Source organism: Prionailurus bengalensis, chromosome B1 (genome assembly GCF_016509475.1).
Source record: "Prionailurus bengalensis isolate Pbe53 chromosome B1, Fcat_Pben_1.1_paternal_pri, whole genome shotgun sequence".
Classification (NCBI taxonomy): domain Eukaryota; kingdom Metazoa; phylum Chordata; class Mammalia; order Carnivora; family Felidae; genus Prionailurus; species Prionailurus bengalensis.
Genome location: NC_057344.1, coordinates 32,777,889 through 32,800,652, shown reverse-complemented (window position 1 = coordinate 32,800,652; position 22,764 = coordinate 32,777,889). Strand labels below are relative to the sequence as shown.

The window sequence follows — 22,764 nt, the reverse complement described above, 5'->3', positions numbered from 1 at the left end:
TTCAAACACGGCATTTCAAAGCCACTTTGGTAGGTATGGAAAGGTGGGATGAGGGAAGCTGAATAGGGCAATACACGTAAAAACTTCTGCGATATGCATGGCTCTCTGTAAAGGCAGAAAGCTTCGTCGTTTGTTTGTATTCCATATCTCCTTACATCCTGAAAGTTACAAGTGACTTCTGTCAGCACCGCTCACAGGATGGGTCGTGCCGTTGCAGGCGACGTACGGAATGATATTTATGTCACCCTGATCCACGGCGAGTTTGACAAAGGGAAAAAGAAGACACCGAAGAACGTGGAGGTGACCATGTCTGTGTACGACGAGGCGGGCAAACTCTTAGAGGTATGGGGGACTGCCCCGAAATCCTGCTCCCATGACACACTTCCTTCCAACCACGGCGGGCTTTGACCTGACATGGCTTGTTCTCCACAGGAACGTGCGTTGGGCTTTTCATAAGGAAAAAATAGGAAACCTGTTAAATTTGTGATTAGCACTGGCCGACTTTACTGATAAACCCACGTAGACTCTTCTTTTTGTTGTTTCTCCTGTTCTAAGAAGTGCCTCAAGCCCCTAATGGTTTCGGGTGTATGCTCTTGCTCCAGAAGTTCTATATCGTTGCCAAGGTATACGGCCACTTTCAAGCCTGGTAGGTCCCTGTGGGGCTTGAGCGAAGGCCCAGAAGGCTCTGAAGGGCACATTCCTCTGTGGAGTAGAGAGTACTGTGTTAGAGGGGCTAACAGTGCGGTGGACCCTGGTACAGGGATGACTTATGTGTGCTGTTGATGGGGCCCTTGAGCCCCATGACTTCAGGTCCACGGCTTCTCCTGACTGCTCACTTCACAGCTTTGCTAACCAGCTCAGAAAGTGCCCCCTTTGAGGCCTGCCCCTACTGAACCGAGTGGCTCATTACTAGGAGACAGAGCCCTGAGTTTCAGTGAACACGCTGTACCTGGGCAGCAGGTCCTTAAAGCAGAGCGTAGACAGGCCCTCACACACTGGCGTGTCTGCACCCATGCCGTAGCTCTTAGTCACTCTCGCTGCGCCTCCGCTCCCTGCGAGGGGAGCGGAGGGAAGGAGAAGGTATGGCTACAGAGGAGAAGGCAATAAACGTTGCAGCAAAGAGCGGTGTTAGGATGGTGTTGGGTCCCTTAGTGATGACCACAGTTATATACCTAGACCCTCAAAGAAAGTGGTAGAAAGTCATTCTTACCCTAGCCTTCAGCCCCCAGATGTCATCGGCTGCTATGTGCCTACATAAGGCGTGTGCTGGCCACATGGAGGATAGAGGGCTCACTCATGGTTCGTTTCCTAGATAAAATTATCCCCCTTTAGTATTTACCCCCAAAATACAAAAACTTGGACCCAAAGGGATGTGTGCACCCCTGTGTTTATGGCAGCATTATTTACAATAGCCAAATTAAAGAAACGGCCCAAGTGTCCGCTGACTGACGAATGGATGAAGAAGATACGGCATATATATACGATGGAGTATCATTCAGCCATTAAAAAGAATGAGATCTTGGCCATTTGCAGCCACATGGATGGAGCCAGAGAGTATTATGCTAAGCAAAATAAGTCAGTCAGAGAAAGACAAATACCATATGATTTCACTCACGTGTGGAATTTAGGAAACAAAACAAACGAGCCAAGGGGGAAAAAAGGAGAGTGACAAACCAAGAAACACCTTCTTAACCATAGAGAACAAACCGGAAGGGATATGGGTGGGGGATGGGTGACGCAGGTGATGGGGATTAAGAGTAGACGTATCATGCGCACTGAGTATTGTGTAGAAGTGTTGAATCACTGGGTTGTGCACCTGACACTAATAGAACACCATGTTAACTCTGTCGGAATTAAAATGAAAACACTCTCCCCTTTTCATTTTTTCGTTCCATCCAAAGAAAGCCATTCATCCTGGTGCTGGATATGAAGGCATTTCAGAGTACAAATCAGTGGTCTATTACCAAGTCAAGCAGCCCTCTTGGTATGAGACTGTCAAGGTGAGACACGCCATTTGTCATCTCTAGCATACATGAGACCTTCTTTAGGTTCCTTTCTTCTTTTTACCCACAAGTCAGCTCTTCTGTATCCTAAAGTTTTAGATAGGTTGCCTGCGGTGTCCTATGAGAAATGAATCGATGCCATTCTGTACCAGAGTATCTCTAACCCCGGATTCTTAAGTAACATTCTTACTGATAAATGGGTAGGAATTTGACTGAGGAAGCTTGTAGTTGTAACGATGTAACAGGCTGCCAAGATGGTCCAAAACCAAATGGAAATTTTCACTCTCTGTAAGCCGTTGCCTAACATCTTTTTTCTTCTTGGCCTCTAACCAAGTTTTCTGGGCCTCTTCTCAATTTAAATATGTGTATTACAAATTCCCAAGTGCTTTTCAGATAAGTCATCTCCTGTGCGTCGCCTAATAGCCCTCTGGCTGAAACAAGCAGTGTTGCAACACCCTTTCTGATTAGACTCAAAAATGCCAGGTGACTTTCCAAGATCCTGTAACTGCTTAGTGTCCAAACCTAAATTGGAGCCCACTTCTTTTGAATCCCAGGCTCCGTCAGGTCTTTCGGATTGTCAAAGTCTTATGAGGTCTCCATAGAAAACTCAAAAGGAAAAAAAACTGCACTAACATCTCAATTCAGAAGTAACCATTTTCTACAGTTTTATATAATTCATTTGTTTTGGGTTGTGGTGTTTATAACAGGTTTATAGTGTGCTTTTTATTTTAAAAAAATTTTTTTAATGTTTATTTATTTAAGAGAGAGGGGGAGAGAAAGAGAGAGAGGGAGGGAGGGAGGGACAGAGCATGAATGGGGAAGGGGCAGAGAGAGAGGGAGACACAGAATCAGAAAAGCAGGCTCCAGGCTCTGAGCTGTCAGCACAGAGCCCGACGTGGGGCTCAAACCCACAAGCCGCGAGATCATGACCTGAGCTGAAGTCGGACACTCAACTGACTGAGCCACCCAGGCGCCCCTATACTGTGCTTTTTAAAACTACTTATCTCAAGGGGCACCCCGGTGGCTGAGTAGGTTAAACGTCTGACTCTTGGTTTCGGCTCAGGTCATGATCTCATGGTTCGTGGGTTCGAGCCCTGCCCTGGGCTCCACACTGAGATTGAGATTCTCTCCTCTCTCCACCCCTCCCCCACTTGCGTGCTTGCTCTCTCTCTCAAAATAAATAAACTTAAAAAAAAAAAAAACAACTAATTATCTCGAGGCATTGAAAGTTCTTTAGAAATGGATTTCGAGATACTTACGTAACGTTCCATTATATAATCATGCCATAATTTATTTAACTATTTGCCATAAATTCTCTGCTCTTTTTATGGCCGTGTACTTCTCTTTTCCCCTGTCCCCTCTATATATGTAAACAGCAAAAGACTCCTTGTCCCCAGCATTTTACCTTTTCCTTCTGTTACAGGCCCTAATTATTACCATATCAGTATACACCTTGCAGGCTGGAAGTTCCTGTATAGACCCCAAGTGCTGATCTTTTTCCTCTGAAGTATTTCCTCTTTCATACTTGAGAAAGTTCAAGAAACTTGTAATATCCCCATTCTCAGAACCCACAATAGGCAGCGAAGATGGTTTCTCTTGAAATTTTTCTAAGTTTTGAATATAACTAAATCTGTGTTGAACGGAAGCTTCCTCCAAATCTTACTCTTTAGGAATTAGTGCTGCAATCAGACACTAAAAATAAGCCTGATTTTTAAAAATGACCCATGAGTGCAACACATTATGTACACGTAAACTGGAAGTTTTTTTTATTATTATGCAGGTATCCATTGCTATAGAAGAGGTTACTCGCTGCCATATAAGATTTACCTTCCGACACAGATCATCTCAGGAATGTAAGTATCAGAAGCTCTAAAATGTGTTTCTGTTGAAATATACATATAGTATACGTGTGTGTGTGTGTGTGTGTGTGTGTATGTCTAAAATGTATTTCTGTTGAAATATATGTATACATATACATATATTTACACATATATACGTATACGTATATTTACTGTTTACAATATGTATACGTATATTTACTATTTACAATATACAATTTACAATAGTAGACATACGTATACGTATATTTACATATATATACGTATACGTATATTTACTATTTATAATATACAATTTACAATAGTAGATATACGTATACGTATATTTATATATATATACGTATACGTATATTTACATATATATATGTATACGTATACGTGTACATATATTTACTATTGCTTGACAACACTTTTGTGGTTCTGGTGAGCGAAGTCCTTGGAAACTAGATACTTAGCATCATTACTTCGGTCAGGATTCACTTGTGCTAAGGAAATCAGAAAAATGGACTTTTCTGGGCTTCCAAGATCTGTGTTTATTGTTCTATATAAGAAGGCCCCCAAAATGTGTTCTGTGAACACTGAGGTTCTGTATCATGCTGATAGATGCTCTATGGCAAAAAGGGTTTCCCAGTCAAATGGGAACAGGAAATGCTGTATATTCTATCTCTGCCTTAGACGTTCACAGTGTATGTTGCCTTATTGCTGAGAAGTCCCGCAGCAAGGAAACCTGTTGATCTGTTGTCCCCCCAGATAAACTCTTTTCATGGAAAAAACTGTTTCAAGCTTTAGATCATAGCTCATGAAATGACTGCTCGAAAGTGTAAACAGAGAACAAAATTGATTATTTTCAGACTGATCATAAAATTTCTGGAAATGTCTTATTCTCATTCCGCACCACATAAACATGCAATTCTTCATTCCAGACTGAATTTCCTGAACACCCTCCACAAACCAGGCTGCAGGCCAGGCCCTGCATCCATGATAGGTCATGGGTAGTGCTCTGAAGTCTCTGTTGGCCTGGGTAGGACGATGAACAATAAAACAGACGATTAAGGTCAGAACTTTGTGGTAAATGCTCCCCTAGCAAAGAGTTGTGAGGGAGCACGTAGCATGGTATCCAACGCCGTCTGGGATTTGTGCGTAAGATTGCTACCTCCTCGCCGAGGCTTGAAGGTGTAGGAATCGAAGTCAGCCCACTCAAGAGTGACGATGGAGAAATGTGTTTGAAACCCACAAAGTGAACGCAGCAGGCTGAAGTCAGAACAGTGGGAGCAGTCATAATATTGGGTCGAACCCCATGAAGTTGCTATTTTTTTGTAGGTCAGTGTCAAATAGTCAAGTATCAGCAATTTCATACAGTTCTATATAATACTGAGCTAGGATTTATCGAGCCCTTAGTTTATACAAGACACTAAATGAATCTATTTGCATACTGTTTAGTGTCCCCAGTAAACTGATAAGATACATACTGCTTTTATCCACCTGTATACAGAAAAGAAGGTGAGTACAGAGAAATTAGACACTTGCCCAGGATCACAGGGCTATGAAGTGAGAGAGCCCAGCTTAACAGACACCTCAGCAACCCGAATTCAAGCCGGCTGGAGCCACATCATGCAGGTTGAAGGTTATGTTGACCCATATTACGGAGGTGCCATTAAAAGGTTTTTGTGGTTTGATACATGTTTATAACAACTTTATTCATAATCTCCCCAAACTGGGAATGTTGTAAATTTGCCTCATGGCTACCTACCACCAGGAGAATGGATAAACAAATTGCAAATGTAGTCATATAGTGGGTTACGGCTCACTCAATCTAGGGGCACATAGCCCCAGCACACCTCAGAGTTGTGCCCTTGATGAGAACAGGCCAAAGGTTGCCCCAGCCATCGGCACCTAACTAGGGGGCACCGTGAGCTCAGAGGCCAGCACCTAAAGATCTGGAGGGAGGTGCTCTGCTTTCTTGGGGAGACTGGACCCTCCTGGCACCTGGATTAGTATCTTAGAAGTAAGAGGTGGCATCATAAAACCTTGGAGTGTGATTAATACTTCACTGAGTCTGTCTTAAAGCAACAGAAGCGAGATATCTCATGAAGGTGTTTTGGAGCAGGGAGTCTCTCTGACGGAAGGTAGATAAGGTGTTGAGTGGAAAAGGACTGCTTGGAAAGATCCTCTAGAAATATATAGGGAAGAGTTGCGGTGCCTGGGTTGCTCAGTTGGTTGAACACCTGACTTCGGCTCAGGTCATGATCTCCCAGCTTGTGGGTTCGGGCCCCGCATCGGGCTCTGTGCTGATGGCTCGGAGCCCGGAGCCTGCTTCAGATTCCGTGTGTTCCTCTTTCTCTGCCCCTCCCTAACTCGTGCTCGCTCTCTCTCTCTCTCTCTCTCTCTCTCTCTCAAATAAATAAACATTAAAAAAGAAAGAAATCTAGGGAAGAGTTGAACAGAACCAGGGTGGGAACAGAAGGGATGGAGAGAGAAGGTGCAGGTTTCAGAGGTATTCAGAACTGGGAGCTGACACCGGGGTGGACTCAATGTCGACATCCACGTTTCTGATTTAGACGAGTGGCTAGTTGCTGGTCTCATTCATTTGCAAATGTAGGGGAAAAAAAAAAAACTTACGTGGAGGTACCAGAATCTTTCACTTTGGGGAATATTTCCTTTGAGGAGCCTGTGCCACGCACAGTACCTGTGACTTATTGTAGCTTGCTGAGCAGTGTCGATTATAGCATGATTGAATATCACCCCCCTGGAGCAAAATGTGAAACCATCCATCACAGACATCACTTCCTGGTATCTTGCTGGACTGCTCAGACATGTTTATTTTTGTCTTTTTAGCCAGAGATAAATCAGAGCGAGCCTTTGGGGTGGCCTTCGTGAAACTGATGAACCCGGATGGCACCACGCTGCAGGATGGGAGGCACGATCTGGTGGTTTATAAGGTGGGGCTAATAGAACCAGGCTCAGAAAACTACTTAGGAAGTATTCACCCCCTCTGAAGTTGGTTCAGAATTATGCACATAAACATCGGAAACTTCTCTAGAGGGAGAAGTGCTTGTCCCTTCAAGTCTAGAAAAACCAGAGGACTCTGGTCACTCCAGCTGCGTGGTCTCTCCCATCCCCTTTCTGGAAGGAGTGGATCGTATTATTGTAAGTCCTCTAGAGGACACCTCTCCCTGTCCTGCAGATGGTGTTCTGTGGCTGTGAACAGTTGAGGGCTGCCTCCCGCCTCTCCCCTGCATCGTCCTGTGTGGAACAGTTGCACTGTTGGGCTTTGGTTAGAGTATGGTGGGCATGGGAGGATGTGGTTTCCATATCACCGAGAGCCAAGCACCATTTCTCTGCGAGGGGACCTTGCTTCCTTCCCCAGCAGCGTGGTCCTCATTCTTCAACTGCTACAGAATTATCCCTTCTACTGAGATTTTACACTCGAAAGTAGATGTGGGAAGGTCTCATTTATCTAACAATATCACAGAGTTGGTAGCTTCTTGGAGATGCATCTGCCTGGGTTGTTTGTTTTTTTAAGTTTACTTATTTATTTTTGAGAGACAGAGAGAGAGAGAGAGTAGGGGAGGAGCAGAGAGAGAGGGAGGGGGAGAAAATCCCAAGCAGGCTCTGCACTGCCAGTGGGACTTGAACTCACAAACCGTGAGATCATGACCTGAGCAGAAATCATGAATGGGATGCTTAACTGACTAAGCCACCCAGGCGCCCCTGCCTGGTTGTTTTGTTTTGTTTTGTTTTGTTTTGTTTTGTTTTGTTTTGTTTCGTTTTGTTTTGTTTTGTTTTTTTCTTTTAAAGAGCTCCTTAGTTCACAGATGGTTTTGGAAGGCATGGCAAACTATTTCTTCCCAGTGAATCCAGTCAACCCATCAACCCAGTGAGGTAGAATTGTGACCATTTACAGGTTCAAGAAAATGAAATCCAACCTCATTCTTTAATATTTATTTATAGCAGAGACCTAGGATGTTCTCAGTTTGTAGTTCACAACTCACTCCATTTTTATTCAGCGTTGAAATTATTTCTGGGCTCAAACCCTGGAAGAATATCACAGTTGTCTTAGAGTTGGAGGGAATGTACGTATAATTCGAGAAAGCCTTGTCCCGCACCCTGGAAATGCATCATGCTCATGGTAGAAACTATTTTTATTCGCATCTACGAGATTTTGCCCAACATTTGGTGTTCCTGTCATGCTTCCTTTTCAGGGTGACAACAAGAAAATGGAAGATGCTAAACTCTACCTGACCCTGCCTGGAACCAAGGTAGAGATGGAAGAAAAAGAGCTCCAAGCATCCAAAACCCTGGCCAACTTTGCCCCAACCAAGGATAGCACAAAAGACAGCTTTCAGATTGCCACCCTCATTTGCTCCACAAAGCTCACCCAGAACGGTAGGTGTGGTTACCATAGTGACACCACAGTGACTTGTCTGTTTGGCCGCCCTGGGCTCTTTGTTAGACCCAGGGGGCTAAACCACATGGGGCTGCGTCTTCTGAGGCGGAGTGCCAGGTGCTTTAGATTCCTCTCTTTGTCCTTCACTTGACGTTGTGGGTACTACTGGTCAAATAGCTAATGCTCTTTCTGAAGTTATCTTGCCTATCTTTCAAATAGGATGAAAAGTATCTTGGTACGGTTTTGTTTTTTTTTGTTTTTTTTACATTTATTTATTTTTGAGAGACAGAGTGAGACAAAGTGAGAGTGGGGGAGGGGCAGAGAGCGAGGGAGACACAGGATCGGAAGCAGGCTCCAGGCTCTGAGCTGTCAGCACAGAGCCCGATGCGGCGCTCGAACCCGCAGACCGTGAGATCATTCATGACTTGAGCCGAATTCGGACGCTCAACCGACCGAGCCACCCAGGTGCCCCTTGGTAGTTTTGAATATCATAAAACCCCTAAGTGTATTCATCAACAGAGGCTGAAAAATTGTAGAAGTCTTACTTTTCCTTCCTTCAAGGCAGCAAAGAACTCTACTAAGGTACTCTATATATTGGATGAAACAACAAATGTTGGTAATAAGGGGGTGAGGATACTGGCAGAGAAGAAGAACCAGTCTCCTACCCAAACAGGTATGGCCAAGGGCAGGGAGGGTTTCCTGTCAGAATTCCATCCGCCACCCACCCCACCTCCCCCCATAGAGCCTCCTCTTTCCCACTTTTTTTCCCAAGCAGTGAGGGACTTTTCATTAAGTCGGCCGAATAGGTCAGATTCACTTTGTTCCTTCTTGAAACCTCTGGTATCAGTTTTAACTTCTCCTCTGTGTATGATGGCATTTCTCATTCACTTAACTTAGGTTATGTGTAAGGAGTTCTGCTGAGCAGAGTTAGGCGAGAATTAGGAACTCCGGAAACGTGCCGTAGAAATCCTATAGCCCCTGTGACGTATAGAGGATTAGTCCCTTTGGCCTCTTAGAAGATTTGGGAGAGGAACACGGCCAGGGCTCTGCCTTACAGAAGTGCTCAGGGGTAGACAAAACAGTTTAGACATAAGGTACACTCAGGGATCAGATGTTGGCCGGTCCTTAGAAAGAGAGGGTCAGTATTGTTTGTTTTGATGAAGCGTGGTTGGCTAGAGAATATGATAGGATTTCAACTTGGACGAGTGGCCAGACTCAACAGAGTGAAGTGCAGAGCCGGGACATATGGGAAAGTGAAAACACACTCACCAAGAATTAAGCCAGAAAAAAAGGCAGAACTGCAGAGACAGTGAAAAGCTTCACGGTGGCAAAGGCCCCGAGGGGAGAAGGAGGGAGGAACAGGCAGAGCACAGGGGGTTTTTGGGGCGGTGAAACCAGGGTATATGATACCGTGATGGCTACGTAGATGCCTGTCAAAACCCACAGAAGGTACTACACAGAGTAAACCCTAAATGTTAACTGTGGGCTTTAGTTAATATACTGTATTCATATGGGGTCATTAATTATACCGAGCATACCACAATAATACAGGATGCTAGGGGCGCCTGGGTGGCTCAGTCGGTTGGGTGTCCGACTTCAGCTCAGGTCATGATGTCACCGTCTGTGAGTTCAAGCCCCGCGTCAGGCTCTGTGCTGACAGCTCAGAGCCTGGAGCCTGTTTCCGATTCTGTGTCTCCCTCTCTCTCTCTGCCCCTCCCCCGTTCATGCTCTGTCTCTGTCTCAAAAATAAATAAACGTTAAAAAAAAATTTAAAAAAAAATACAGGATGCTAGTAGGGGAAGTCGGGGGAGCACTGAAAGGGGATGGGGGAACTGTCTGTAGTTTGTACTTAATTTTTCAGTGACCCTAAAACCGCTCGGAAAAACAAAGTCTTTTTATTGAGAAAAAGAAACAGCAGGCAAGCCAGAAAACATTCCTAGCTTCAGAGAAGATAGGACAGTATTACATCAGTGGCACGATCCTTCTTAGGGAAAAAAGTAAATGCAGTCAACGGCTGGAACAAGGTTAAAATGGTACAGCAGTTATGGAAGATGATTTAGAAGGTGGATCAAAGATCGGAAATGTGTTCAGACCCTTTGACCCAACTGTCTCACCCCTAGAAATTAAACCTAAAGAAACAATGAAAGATACGCACAAAGATTCACGTGTGAAGATGTCTTCCTGATATTCCTAAGAGGGGAAAGGTGGAAACAATCCACGTGTCTAGTAAATGGGGGCATTATCATGTAATTAAATAAAATACGGGCAGCCGCCAAGTGTATTTCCAAATGTAATCAAAGGCGTGGGAAAATTTTAACAGCATGAGGGGTATAATCCTAGTTTTGTTCAGATCCACGTTGACTATTTGGGGCCAGTTGCCTGGATGCAAGTCCCAGCTCTGACACTAGCTGTTTCAGCTCAGGCAAGTCACGTGGTCTCTTTGTGACTTGGTTTCCTCATCTTTACAATGGGAGCAAGACTGGGGTGCCCGGGTGGCTCAGTCGGTCAAGCGCCTGACTCTCGATCTCGGCTCAGGTCATGATCTAACAGTTCATGGGTCTAAGCTCCGTGTCGGGGTCTGCTCTGACAGCCCAGAGCCTGCTGGAGATTCTCTGTCTCCCTCTCTGCCCCTCTCCTGCTCACTCTCTCTGTCTCTTTCTCTCTCTCTCTCTCTCTCTCTCTCTCTCTCTCTCTCTCTCTCTGAAAATAAATAAATACACTTAAATGGGGTAAGCGATGAACCACAGGAATCTACCCCCAAAACCATACTTTACACACTGGTAGCCAATTTGACAATAAATTATATTTAAAAACATGGGAGTGAGACTAGTATATATTTCAAAGAATGAAGTAAATTAAAGCCAGTAAAAGCAAGATAAGTGTCTAACCCACTAGACACTTGGGACGGTTCTTATTTTCTGTATTCTTTCTGTCACTTTCCAAACTTTTAACCATGACATGTTAAAATGTTACTTGTTGAAAGTATGGTAGCAGACACGAGGCATTAATGCACTTTTAGGACTATTCAGGGATAATCAAGAGAGACAGCATTTACCTAGTAGATGATGCCCTCCAGAGATTAGACTTCAAATAAAGCAAGGGATAAAAGTAGGTAAAATTAACTTCGAACAAATAGCAAAGGGAATTTCCATCAGAGATAACCGGATTGTTCAATTGCTCATTATCTCCAGTCAAAAAATATAGAAGCTTACTGACAGCCGTACTCAAACACTTGATCTGCTGATACCTACACTGCTTATCTTGTAGATGTTCTAAACCCGTGCTGTCCCACTGTGGCGGCCGCAAGACATGCGGAGCTTGTGAAATTCAGTTAGTGTCAGAGGAAGGTATGAATTCAGTTCCTCGGTTTCCGCCAGTCCCCTTTCTGATGTCCTGTTGGATTCGTGCTGCTGGGGGCTTTTGTGTGGGGCGGCAGATACACAGATTCTCCGTCAGCCGAGAAAGTTCCATCAAATGGAATTGCCCTCTGTTTTGTTGTCTTCCCCATTCTTAGAGTTTAGGTCTCAAAAAAAAAAAAAAACCCCATCTTAACATACTGAAAAAAAACAAACAAACCCCAAAACCTAAAGTCTTATATAAAATCCCATCCCAAAGAAGGTTTAAAGAGGCAAATTCATCAGAACCAGGGAGGAGTGATGTGCTGTCATCGTGACCATGGAGGGAGAGGACAGATGTGGGAGAAGTTAAGAGGACAGCAGGACGTCCTGAGCGTCAGAGGAAATGGGGTATTCCAAGGGACAAATAATAATAAGGATCGTGGGCTGCTCATGTATTTGCCTTCTTCTAATTTGATGGAAATCATAACCAATTCAATGAATTCCGAGAAAGAAAAAGCTGTAAAACAGTACAAAACCATCAACTCTAAGAGGGCATTTACTGATAAAGAGGGTAGTGTTCTTTCACACAGAGACCATGACCAAGGGCATTTCTCCTTAGCCTTATGAGGACTGTTCAGACTCAAAAGGGTTAAAAGCCACTGGCCTTTGTTACAAACAGAGCTTTTTTTATTTTTTTATTTTTTTATTTTTTTATTATTTTTATTTTATTTTATTTTTTTTAATTTTTTTTTCAACGTTTTTTATTTATTTTTGGGACAGAGAGAGACAGAGCATGAACGGGGGAGGGGCAGAGAGAGAGGGAGACACAGAATCGGAAACAGGCTCCAGGCTCTGAGCCATCAGCCCAGAGCCCGACGCGGGGCTCGAACTCACGGACGGCGAGATCGTGACCTGGCTGAAGTCGGACGCTTAACCGACTGCGCCACCCAGGCACCCCCAAACAGAGCTTTTAAACTCTTCATGTATTCGTTTTTTCAAAACCAGATCAGGCTCGATTTATATGGGATCATTTGTTGCCGGGTCCTTATGGAGGGTGACCGTAGATTTGTGTCTCCAAAAAAGGGAGAGGGGAGTTCAAGTCCCTGCAGGTGGGGCCCTGGGCTGGGCGATTCCTGGTTATTTCTTTTACCCTCCAACACACTAGCACATGAAGACATCAGTGTTGCTATTATTATCCTGTTTACTGCTCAGAAAATTGAATTAAAAGTGCTAAAATATTTTGCCTAAGTTCATGTCTGAAAATAGATATTTGTAACTCCAAAACTTACGGTTTTTCTTTATTTTTCTTTCCTTTTTTAAGTGTTAAGGCGTCTAATCCTTTCCCTAAAATGGTCACTAGCCTTAATTTGGGGATTGTCATTCAGAGTATCCTGAATTCTCAAATACTTTGGGGAGGGACATAGATTGAGAGGACTTTGGATAACATTTGGATGGTCATTCCTGATGATCCTGAAATTCCATTCTAGTTTTATTCCCCAGAGAAGCTGCTGTACCTGGATACCAGAAGATGCGTGAGAATGTTCACGGCAGAGAATTGTTTGTGATAAATAGAAAAACTGCACACAGGGGCGCCTGGGTGGCTCGGGCGGTTTAGCATCCAACTCTTGATTTCGGCTTAGGTCATGATCTCGCAGTTCGTGAGTTTGACCCCCACATTGGGCTCCTTGCTGACAGCGTAGAACCTGCTTGGGATTTCTCTCTCCCTCTCCCTCTCCCTCTCCCTCTCCCTCTCCCTCTCCCTCTCCCTCTCCCTCTCCCTCTCCCTCTCCCTCTCTCAAAATAAAACTTTAAAAAATGTTAAAAAAAAAACTGCAGACAGCTCTAATGTTTATCAACAGTGGAATGGACAAACACATTGTGGTACGTCTGCACAATAGGAGAGATACTGTGTAGCAATTGACATGAATTAACTAGAGGTATATGCCTCGACCCACGTGAATCTCAGGAGTGCAGGAAGTCTAGGGAGTTTCACTCTAAAACTGCTGCCCGTCTTCTAGCCCAAGGACCTTATGATTCACCAGACGCCAAGTATATTCCTAACATGGGCAGTGATGTGGCACGGAAATATTTCTAGGGTGTAAACCTGAGGGCCGATCGAAGGGTTGTCTGCAGATGCTTAAAGCTGCTGGGTGACTCTTCACACCAATGAAATACCTAAAATCCTTGCCCTCAGGCGGCATCTGGTGGGATGAAGTAACAAATGGAGCGGTACCCTTGACTGGCCTCTGGTGGAAATAGGAGACGGGACGATGGAAATAGACAGTGCCTAGTGGATAAGCCCAGCACAGCGTCTATTACTAAATGCTAACTGAACAAATGAATACATTTAAGAATTGTGTTGAGCACACTACCAGCTTCCTCAGGGCTACCAGTTCCCTTTCCATCCACCCATTTATTCTTTCCTCCAACATGTGTTGAACACCTACTAGGTGCCTAGCGATATGAGGGTGTGCGACAATGAATGCACTATGGTTCCTGCCCTCAAGTGGCTCACATCTATGGGAAGAGCCAAAGAAGTACCAAGTGTGTCTTTATTATTGGTTATAAGTGTGTGTGTGTGTGTGTGTGTGTGTGTGCGCATATGCAGAAAGGAGCGCAAATAGCACAGAATGATTGGCTAAGTCTTCCCAGAGGGAATAAAGTTTGAGGTGGATCTTAAATGGTGGGGGCGGTGGAGTGACAGGAAGGCACAGGTGGGGCCTTACCACCTGCTGTGAGTGGTTTTGGGACTTGATTCTGTTGACATTGGGGCGTCTTTAGGCACTGGATTTTGGAGGTTTCCCAGGGACTAAACAATACCCAAGCTAAGAAAACAAACACTCATGGAAGCACCTGGGTGGCTGAGTCGGTTGAGCATCCTACTCTTGATTTTCCCATCAGGTCCTGATCTCATGGTCATGGGATCGAGCCCTGAGTCAGGCTCCATGCTGAGCAGGGAGGCTGCTTGAGATTCTCTCTCCCTGTGCCCCTCTCCCCAGCTCGCTCACTCTCTCTCTCTGTAATAAATAAAATGAAAAAAAAGAAAAAAAAAACACTCATGAAGGAGATTGGCCATTCTAATGAAGAGTATGTGTTTTCAACAACTTCTATATAATTACACAAGTCCATGGATTAAACAGAATGTATTGCTACTTAGGTAATGCTCTGTAAATTAGAAGAGTACCTTGATAAACTAAACAAAATGATAAAAGGGTAACAGCCCAGATGCCTGTTCTATTTCTGTCACACTTTTGTTAACTCAACGTTAATTAAAGCTATAAATGGCTTAAAGATCCGTAATTCCGCACTTCAAGTCCAAATACACTTCAAGATTTCTGTCCCAGTCTTACCCGAAGGACTATGCAAGTCTGTTCCGCCTTCCTTTGAAATGCCAACCTATCTCATCTGTTCCTTTGAAGAACTCTGGGAAGGCAGTATGGTAGAGCAGCAAGGTCAAGGTTTTTTGGAATCAGATAAATCTATAATTAAATTCCATTTATAGTACTTCCCGAATCAAAGGTAGGGAGTTAAGAGCATTGTTTTTCAAGTTTTCATCTGTATGACTATGATGCCATTATTTCAGAAATGTGAATGCCATTCAGGAATTCAGTTTTATGTTCTTTCTATATTATTGGTTAATTTTTTTCTCTGATGAACGAAAGACTATAAGGTTTTTCTGATCTAGATAGGAGGCAATAAAATTTTTGAAGAATACGTAAGGAATTAGTCACTATCAAGAGCAGTTATCTTTTCTAGAGAGTTCTGGAGTTGTATCCTGAAATAGCGTGGGTTGCTTCTTGTAATCAGTGTCTGATTTTATGGTTGGTGTTCGTTCTTCCCAGTTGACCTGTTGGGCTTGTTAAATTGGCGTTCGAACTCCCCGAACATTAAACACAACTTGAAGAAGTTAATGGAAGTGGATGGCAGTGAGATTGTTAAGGTATGTTCATGCTTAGAAACACAGTCACTGTATCCCTAGTTCACCATTTCACATTACATCAGTGATTAGAAGTATACGACTTGTGGGGCACCTGGGGGACACTTGATTTTGGCTTAGGTCATGATTCTAGGGTTGTGGGATCAAGTTCTACATCGGGCTCTGAGCTGACAGCTCGAAGCCTGCTTGGGACTCTCTCTCTCTCTCTCTCTCTTTCTCTCCCTCCCTCTGCTCTTCTCCCTCATGTGTATGCAGGCACTCTCTCCAGAAAAAAAAATATTAATATCATATAATATTAACATTATTATTAATAATGTATTGGTAACATATAATAATGAATACTGTTATATATAATAATATATTATTTTATGTGCTGATATATATATTTATACATATCATATGTATATGTAAACTTGTTACCCACACCAGGATGTAGAAGTGCCGATTTTTAAGAAATGCTATTTTTAAGCCTTTCCTATTGAAACCCAATTTTCCCTGAATTTCTGCAGTATACAACTGAACGTAAAGTATGACATAGCCTTTTTTTTTTTAATCTTCAGTTTTTGCAAGATACACTAGATGCACTTTTTAACATAATGATGGAAATGTCGGACAACGAAACCTACGACTTCCTTGTGTTTGATGCACTGGTAAGCAGTTTTATTCTTGCAACTGGGTGGTTTCCAGTATCTCACTATTATAAATGACTGCAACGAATATTCTCCTGCATAAATACTTGTATACATCTCTCTGATTGTTTCTTTAGCCTAAATTCCTAGAATTTAAATTAGAAACAGCTTACTTTAAATTTTTTTTTCAACGTTTATTTATTTTTTGGGGGACAGAGAGAGACAGAGCATGAACGGGGGAGGGGCAGAGAGAGAGGGAGACACAGAATCGGAAACAGGCTCCAGGCTCTGAGCCATCAGCCCAGAGCCTGACTCGGGGCTCGAACTCACGGACCGCGAGATCGTGACCTGGCTGAAGTCGGACGCCCAACTGACTGCGCCACCCAGGTGCCCTGAAACAGCTTACTTTAAAATTGCCAGAGCGCCTGGGTGGCTCAGTCAGTTGAGCGTCTGACTTCGGCTCAGGTCATGATCTTGCAGTTCGTGAGTTCGAGCCCCGCGTCGGGCTCTGTGCTGACAGCTCAGAGCCTGAAGCCTGCTTCAGATTCTGTGTCTCCCTCTCTCTCTGCCCCTTCCCCACTCATGCTCTGTCTCTCTCTGTCTCTCAAAAATGAATAAAGTTAAAAAAAAATTTTTTTAATTGCCTAATTATAGGGATGCCAGGATGGCTCAGTTGGTTGACTGTCTCACTCCAGCTCGGGTCATGTTCTCACAGTTCATGAGTTTGAGCCCCGTATTGGGCTCTTTGCTGTCAGTGTGAAGCCTGCTTTAGATCCTCTATCCCCTCTCTCTCTTCCCCTCCCCTGCTCGATCTCTCTCTCAAAAATAAAGGCACCTTTGGGGTGCCTGGGGGGCTCAGTGAGTTAAGCCCTGATTTTTGACTCAGGTCATAGTCTTGTGGTTCATGGGTTCGAGCCCTGCATCGGGCTCTGTGCTGACAGCTCAGAACCTGGAGCCTGCTTCGGATTCTGTGTCTCCCTCTCTCTACCCCTCCCTCCCTCCATCTCACTCTCTCTCTATCTGTCTCTCAAGAAATGAATAAACATTAAAAAAATTGTTTTTAATTACCTAATTATAAGCCAGGAGATACCAGGATGATCGTGGCCGTGTTGTGTGTTCGCACAAGGGAGACTGAATTCTTACATCAGAAATGAATATCAGTCTCATTATGCACAACACATAGCACAGCAGACAATTAAATAGGCCACACCAAGTACTTAAACATACAGCGCATTCCAAACCCTGAGATCTAGACAATGAGAGTTGATGTTAAAATCTTGGAAGGGCGCAAATCGTACTGGAGTGGAGGAAGCAGACACATCCAAACCAAGCGTTGTTTTTCTCATTGTTGAGGTGAAAATTCTATGTAGATTTACCTGGATGTTGCAGCAAAGGAATAATAGGTATTGCACCAGCTTGGAGAAATTGATATATTCAAGAAATGATCAGGGTGTTAAAGATGTAAGATCTTAAAGAGAATAAAAGCTACAGCGAAGTTCACACCTGGCCAGATTTATGGGAAAGAATGGTCGTGGGTTCTAGGGGACGAGGTCTAAGGTTCTCCTGGTTCAGAGCAGCTGGCAGCGGTTATATGCAGGCATCCCCCGTGGTTTGCATTCTTCTGTGTTCGGTAGGTGCAATGTGGTTATTTGTAGATTACATGCCTGATAGCGATAACAGTGACGGAAGAAGGGGAAATTGAGAGGCACCTCTGATGAAGTTCAGTTATTGAGGGCACTCGTGCTGCACTCAGGACAACTAGGTCATGGAATATTTCAGTAGCTGCATCCTTGGGTTAGAGTTTATTTTTTCCACAGGATTCCCCTTTCTGCATCTTCTGACTCTCCCATTTTTTTTTTCCCCCGACTCATGTTGCTTGTGCACCGGCCTTTCTTTAAGACGGTGAGCTCTCTGAGGCCAGGGACGCTGGCTCTTATTAGGTTCCTCAGAGCATTTAGCTCAGTGCCTGACACGTGATCGTTTCTCTATTGACATTAAATCAAAAGAAACTCCAAGACTTCACTTCAGCTTTGGAAGAGTAGAGTGGGAACGCTCCAAAAATGGTCAAGAAAGAAAAGAAGGCACCAGGATGTTAACAACCAGGTTATTGACAGAATGCCTGGGGCCGTACAGCGCTGCTATTTATATTTTTTGCCTTTGGCAGGTATTTATTATTTCACTGATTGGAGACATCAAGTTCCAGCATTTTAATCCTGTCCTTGAAACCTACATTTACAAGCACTTCAGTGCCACTTTGGCATACGTGTAAGTATTCAGGGGAAATACCTGACTATTCAGTTGGAACCACCTGGATTATTGGGTTTGCACTCTTAGGGCTGGGTTGTTAAGAAATGAGAGGGATATAAGCTAAGTAAATGTGCCCCTAAGTGCAGAACCTTGTTCTAAACTTGCAGGTGGAAAGAGGAAACCATCTAAGTATTCCAACCCTGGTAAAGGTATTAAATTCAGTCCCTGCCTTCTGGCAAGTTCCAGAAGAGATAAGGCTATGTTTCTTGAAGAATCCAGAACATACGTAGATGAGGAGTTGAAGCCACTGGGAACACAGTCAAGAACAGAGATCATACTCAGGATCTTAGGAGAGTTGGGTGGCATTGGGTTTAGCATGAAACCCCAAGGGGATCAAACAGTGGATTAAGCAAGACTAAGTCTGGGAGAACTGAGGATGATGCCCTCACCCCTACATCACAAGTGCTTTGTAGATTTCATTACTTACAGGATATGAGAAGATACCATTTTTCTTTTATACAAAGGAAAATGGTGTCTGCCTTTCCCATAATGCAGCCTCCTTTCTGTCTTTGGTTTATGGCCTCTTGACTAAGGAAAGCAACTGCCATGCAGCTCACCATGGCATTGTATGTGGCCTTCACCCCCACCCCCTCACATTCCAGTTATCGTGCCAGGAGATGTGATAAAGAGTGACAGGCATGTCACTAAGATCGTCAGAGATCTCTCTGACAGTGGCTTCTGCCGGGTCATGCCAACTACTGTTGCCGATCTATCGGTCTGACTGCTGACCTGATTCGCCAGGTCAGATCATAGATCCCTTATGTCCTTTCTGAGCTAAACAAGAAGGTTCTCGGTTTCATTGGCACGGAGGTCCAGAAATGTTATAAAACATAAATGACAGAAAAGAGGTGTTATGTGGCAAATTCACCAACCAACACAACGGACATCGTGCCCACTGGATGGGGGAAAAGCCGCAGATGGGCTCGTGATAGGTTTCTTTCCATCCGGTAGCCTCCCTTTCCAAGCGGGTAGTACCTGCAAGGGAGGAAATCCTACCGCTGGATCTTCATCACACAGAGCCAAATGCAGCACTCCTGGATGTAGTAATCTGGGTTTGATTTACAAGGCTTCGTCAGCTCTACATGTGTGCTGTGGATTTTTCCTAGTACTACAAAAACCCAGAGATTTACAGCGGGGCCAAAATATCCGTGTCCTCAAACGTGGGAGTTAGAAAAAGATGTAAGAAAATGCCTCGCCTCGGACAAAGAGCAGTCTGACACCTGAGCATGGTTCTGTCTGTTGGGATGCTCAGAAACCATGGGTATTCTCGTCAAACTGAGCCCGAGTCCGATTGAGCTTCTCCCGTAGTCACTGGAGTGTCGCTCTGGCCCCATTTTGGGGATCCCAAAGAGTTGAGGCACACTGGAGAGAATCAGACTTCTTGCAGGGTGACTACGTTAGGCAGATAGTCCCTTCCTTACAGGAATGACTGAAGATGTCTGTAGGGCACCCTGGAGATTAAAATACCTTCGTGATTTCAAATGCCTTCACTTTCATTTCTTGATCCTGTTAAAAAATCCTACAGAGCGAAAGAAACCATCCCCTATTTCTATGCATAAGGGAAGCTCCAAACCCAGCAGCAGTGAGGAAACAAAGCTACAGATGAATTTTATTTCCCTGCTCAGGGCCTTTTCTAGAAGAGATAATAGTAGCTGTGACCTCTGCTTCCTCAGTATGCCAGGTTCCCTTCCTAGATAGCATCCCCCAAACCTGAGTACCACTTGGCCCCATTGACATTTTTTTCTTTCTCACCTTTTTAAGGAAACTCTCCAAGGTACTGAACTTCTATGTGGCTAATGCAGAGGACTCCAGTAAGACAGAATTGCTTTTTGCTGCTTTGAAAGCCCTAAAGTACTTGTTTAGGTTCATCATCCAATCGAGAGTACTCTACTTGAGGTAATGGTAGCTGTAATAAGATGTCTATGCTGTCTATTGTCTCTTCATGGACTTGTCCTTAATTCTCACGCTCACGTTCAGCTCTGCGAGTCATGGTTGGCTCATGGAATTGCCAAATTTCAGAACTTCAAGGCTGAAGATGGAGGTGGACCCTGAAACCCCTAGAGAAGGCCTGCGCCAAGTCCTCCCGAGTCAGAATTTCTAGGGCAGTAATGACAACAGGACTTGGGGATGTGGGTGACTACAGTGTGCAGCTTGGTGAAAACCTTGGTTGGCGATGACAGCTCTAGGAAACAAGGTTCCTGTGGCAAGACTAGCTTTAGCACAGTAAAAGACATCGTGATGATACCGGGTGTACAAATCTAGGATCGTGAGCTCTTGTTGCTGTGGATGGTGAATGATGGCAGATGTCTGGGGGAGATGTTTCCTCAGGTGTGTGTTTCTTTACTGACGTCATGCTTAGCTAGGTGATGAAACTAAGCCACAGAGATAGGATAATTCACACCTTGAATTTCTAGAATAACAGCTCCATCAAAAATAGCCAAGACGAAGAATGAGAAAATAACTTCTCTGGGAATGTCCACAGCCCCGTGCCATTTCTGCCTTTCAGTAATTGCAGGATTTCCAAACTGTTAAAATATATTGTTAAGACAGGTTTGGAAACTGGACAGATAGCGTGCTGAAATGTTATTTGGAATAACACTGTAGGTAAGAGGGTTTCAAGTCTAGATGTGAGCATTTTTGTTGTTTTTAACATGGTATGTTTAAAAAATCATAAAACTAGGGGCGCCTGGGTGGCGCAGTCGGTTAAGCGTCCGACTTCAGCCAGGTCACGATCTCGCGGTCCGTGAGTTCGAGCCCCGCGTCGGGCTCTGGGCTGATGGCTCAGAGCCTGGAGCCTGTTTCCGATTCTGTGTCTCCCTCTCTCTCTGCCCCTCCCCCGTTCGTGCTCTGTCTCTCTCTGTCCCAAAAATAAATAAACGTTGAAAAAAAAAATTAAAAAAAAAAATCATAAAACTAAAGGCAAACAATTATTATTTAAAAAGCTTGTGACATACTGTATAGATCAAAACGTTTAATTAGCTTTACTAATGAAAGGCTCTTATCAGTCAACAAAAGAATGATCAACGCCCTTGAATAATAGAAAACAAAAACATAATTTACAAGAGGCAAATCAAATGGTAAATTAAATTTCTTAAAAAATAGTCACGATGTCAAAACGCTATCTATACACACACACTATTCTTATCTATACAATTGATAAAGATTAAAAATCTTTATCCTTTGATGAAGTTGGACAAAAATCGGTCCTGCATTTTAATGCTGATAGGAATGTAAATTTATTAAGGGCAGAAATGTGGCACCATGAATGAAAAGCAAAAACAAAACAAAAACCACAAAAAGCAAAAGAAAATACCACATTGGTTACTAATAGCCCATCTAAGAATTTATCTGATGGAAAGAAATCCATCAGGTAGTGAACAAAGATGAATGATAAAATATGTATATTCAGCTCTTTAAAAAATGTTAATGAGGAAAGATAACGGTGTTCTTAAATAATAAAACTAAGGCATAAGACATAAGTGCAATATGATCCCATTTCAAAAATATAATAGGTTCGGAAACAAATTTTAATAGGAATAAAATTGTAGGTAAGAGGGTTTTAAGCAGGCTGTTTTTATTCTCTCTGCCTTTTTAAAGTTTCTACAGTGGTTTTGTACATTTTTATCCTTTTTAAAAACGTTTAATGACTTAAAGGTTCAGCTGGGTGAGAGACAGTTCCTCCTTCCCTAGCAGAAGAGAGCAGGGTTTACCCAAACCCAGGATTATACACAATCTCTTTAGTCTCTCTCTCTCATCAGACAGACTTCCTTTATAGCTAGTTCCTTGTATTTTGCAATTATGTTAAATTTCCACAAATTCAGTTAGGGCCTGGAGTGTCCCACTGAGGGAGCATTCCCTTATCGGAAAGTTTATACAGTGAACTCTGATGTCCAGCAATGAAAATCATCATAAAACCATAGAAAGAAAACCGTAATTTATGAAATTGAGAAATTTTTTCCACTGATGATTCACTAGGGTGCCACCCCTGACTGACAGTGTTGCAGCGCATCTAAACCATCCTTTTCAACATCATGTAGGAAGAGAACAGTGGAAAAGCCAAGATTAGTGTGGTCAAGTAACCCATGAAATTAACTAAGGGAGTTGCTGTGTTGAACTTAGTCCCTGAGCACCTGTTTATAGTTGTTCCCCTCCACCCCCCTGATTTTTTCTCATTAAGGAAGAACTTGATCTGAGAGAGCCTAGAAATCTACATTCTCTGGCTGCTTAGATCTGATAGACACATCAGTTTACTGGCCCTGTCCAGGAGCTGCAAAAGAAATGTCACCACACCCCCACCTCCCACCCTGTTTGCCCTCATCAGAGCT

General features: G+C 43.6%; 1 protein-coding gene across 1 annotated transcript in view; it reads left to right on the top strand.

Annotated features, from left to right (window-relative positions):
* The window catches only part of DOCK5 (dedicator of cytokinesis 5), a 224,910-nt gene that overhangs the window by 124,463 nt on the left and 77,683 nt on the right, over window positions 1-22,764 (top strand). The window contains exons 14-22 of the mRNA XM_043561393.1: window positions 218-342; window positions 1,902-2,000; window positions 3,784-3,856; window positions 6,677-6,780; window positions 8,044-8,227; window positions 15,409-15,506; window positions 16,064-16,153; window positions 18,297-18,397; window positions 20,201-20,335. Of these exons, the coding sequence (XP_043417328.1) occupies window positions 218-342; window positions 1,902-2,000; window positions 3,784-3,856; window positions 6,677-6,780; window positions 8,044-8,227; window positions 15,409-15,506; window positions 16,064-16,153; window positions 18,297-18,397; window positions 20,201-20,335 (1,009 nt within the window). The remainder of the gene's footprint in view (window positions 1-217; window positions 343-1,901; window positions 2,001-3,783; window positions 3,857-6,676; window positions 6,781-8,043; window positions 8,228-15,408; window positions 15,507-16,063; window positions 16,154-18,296; window positions 18,398-20,200; window positions 20,336-22,764) is intronic.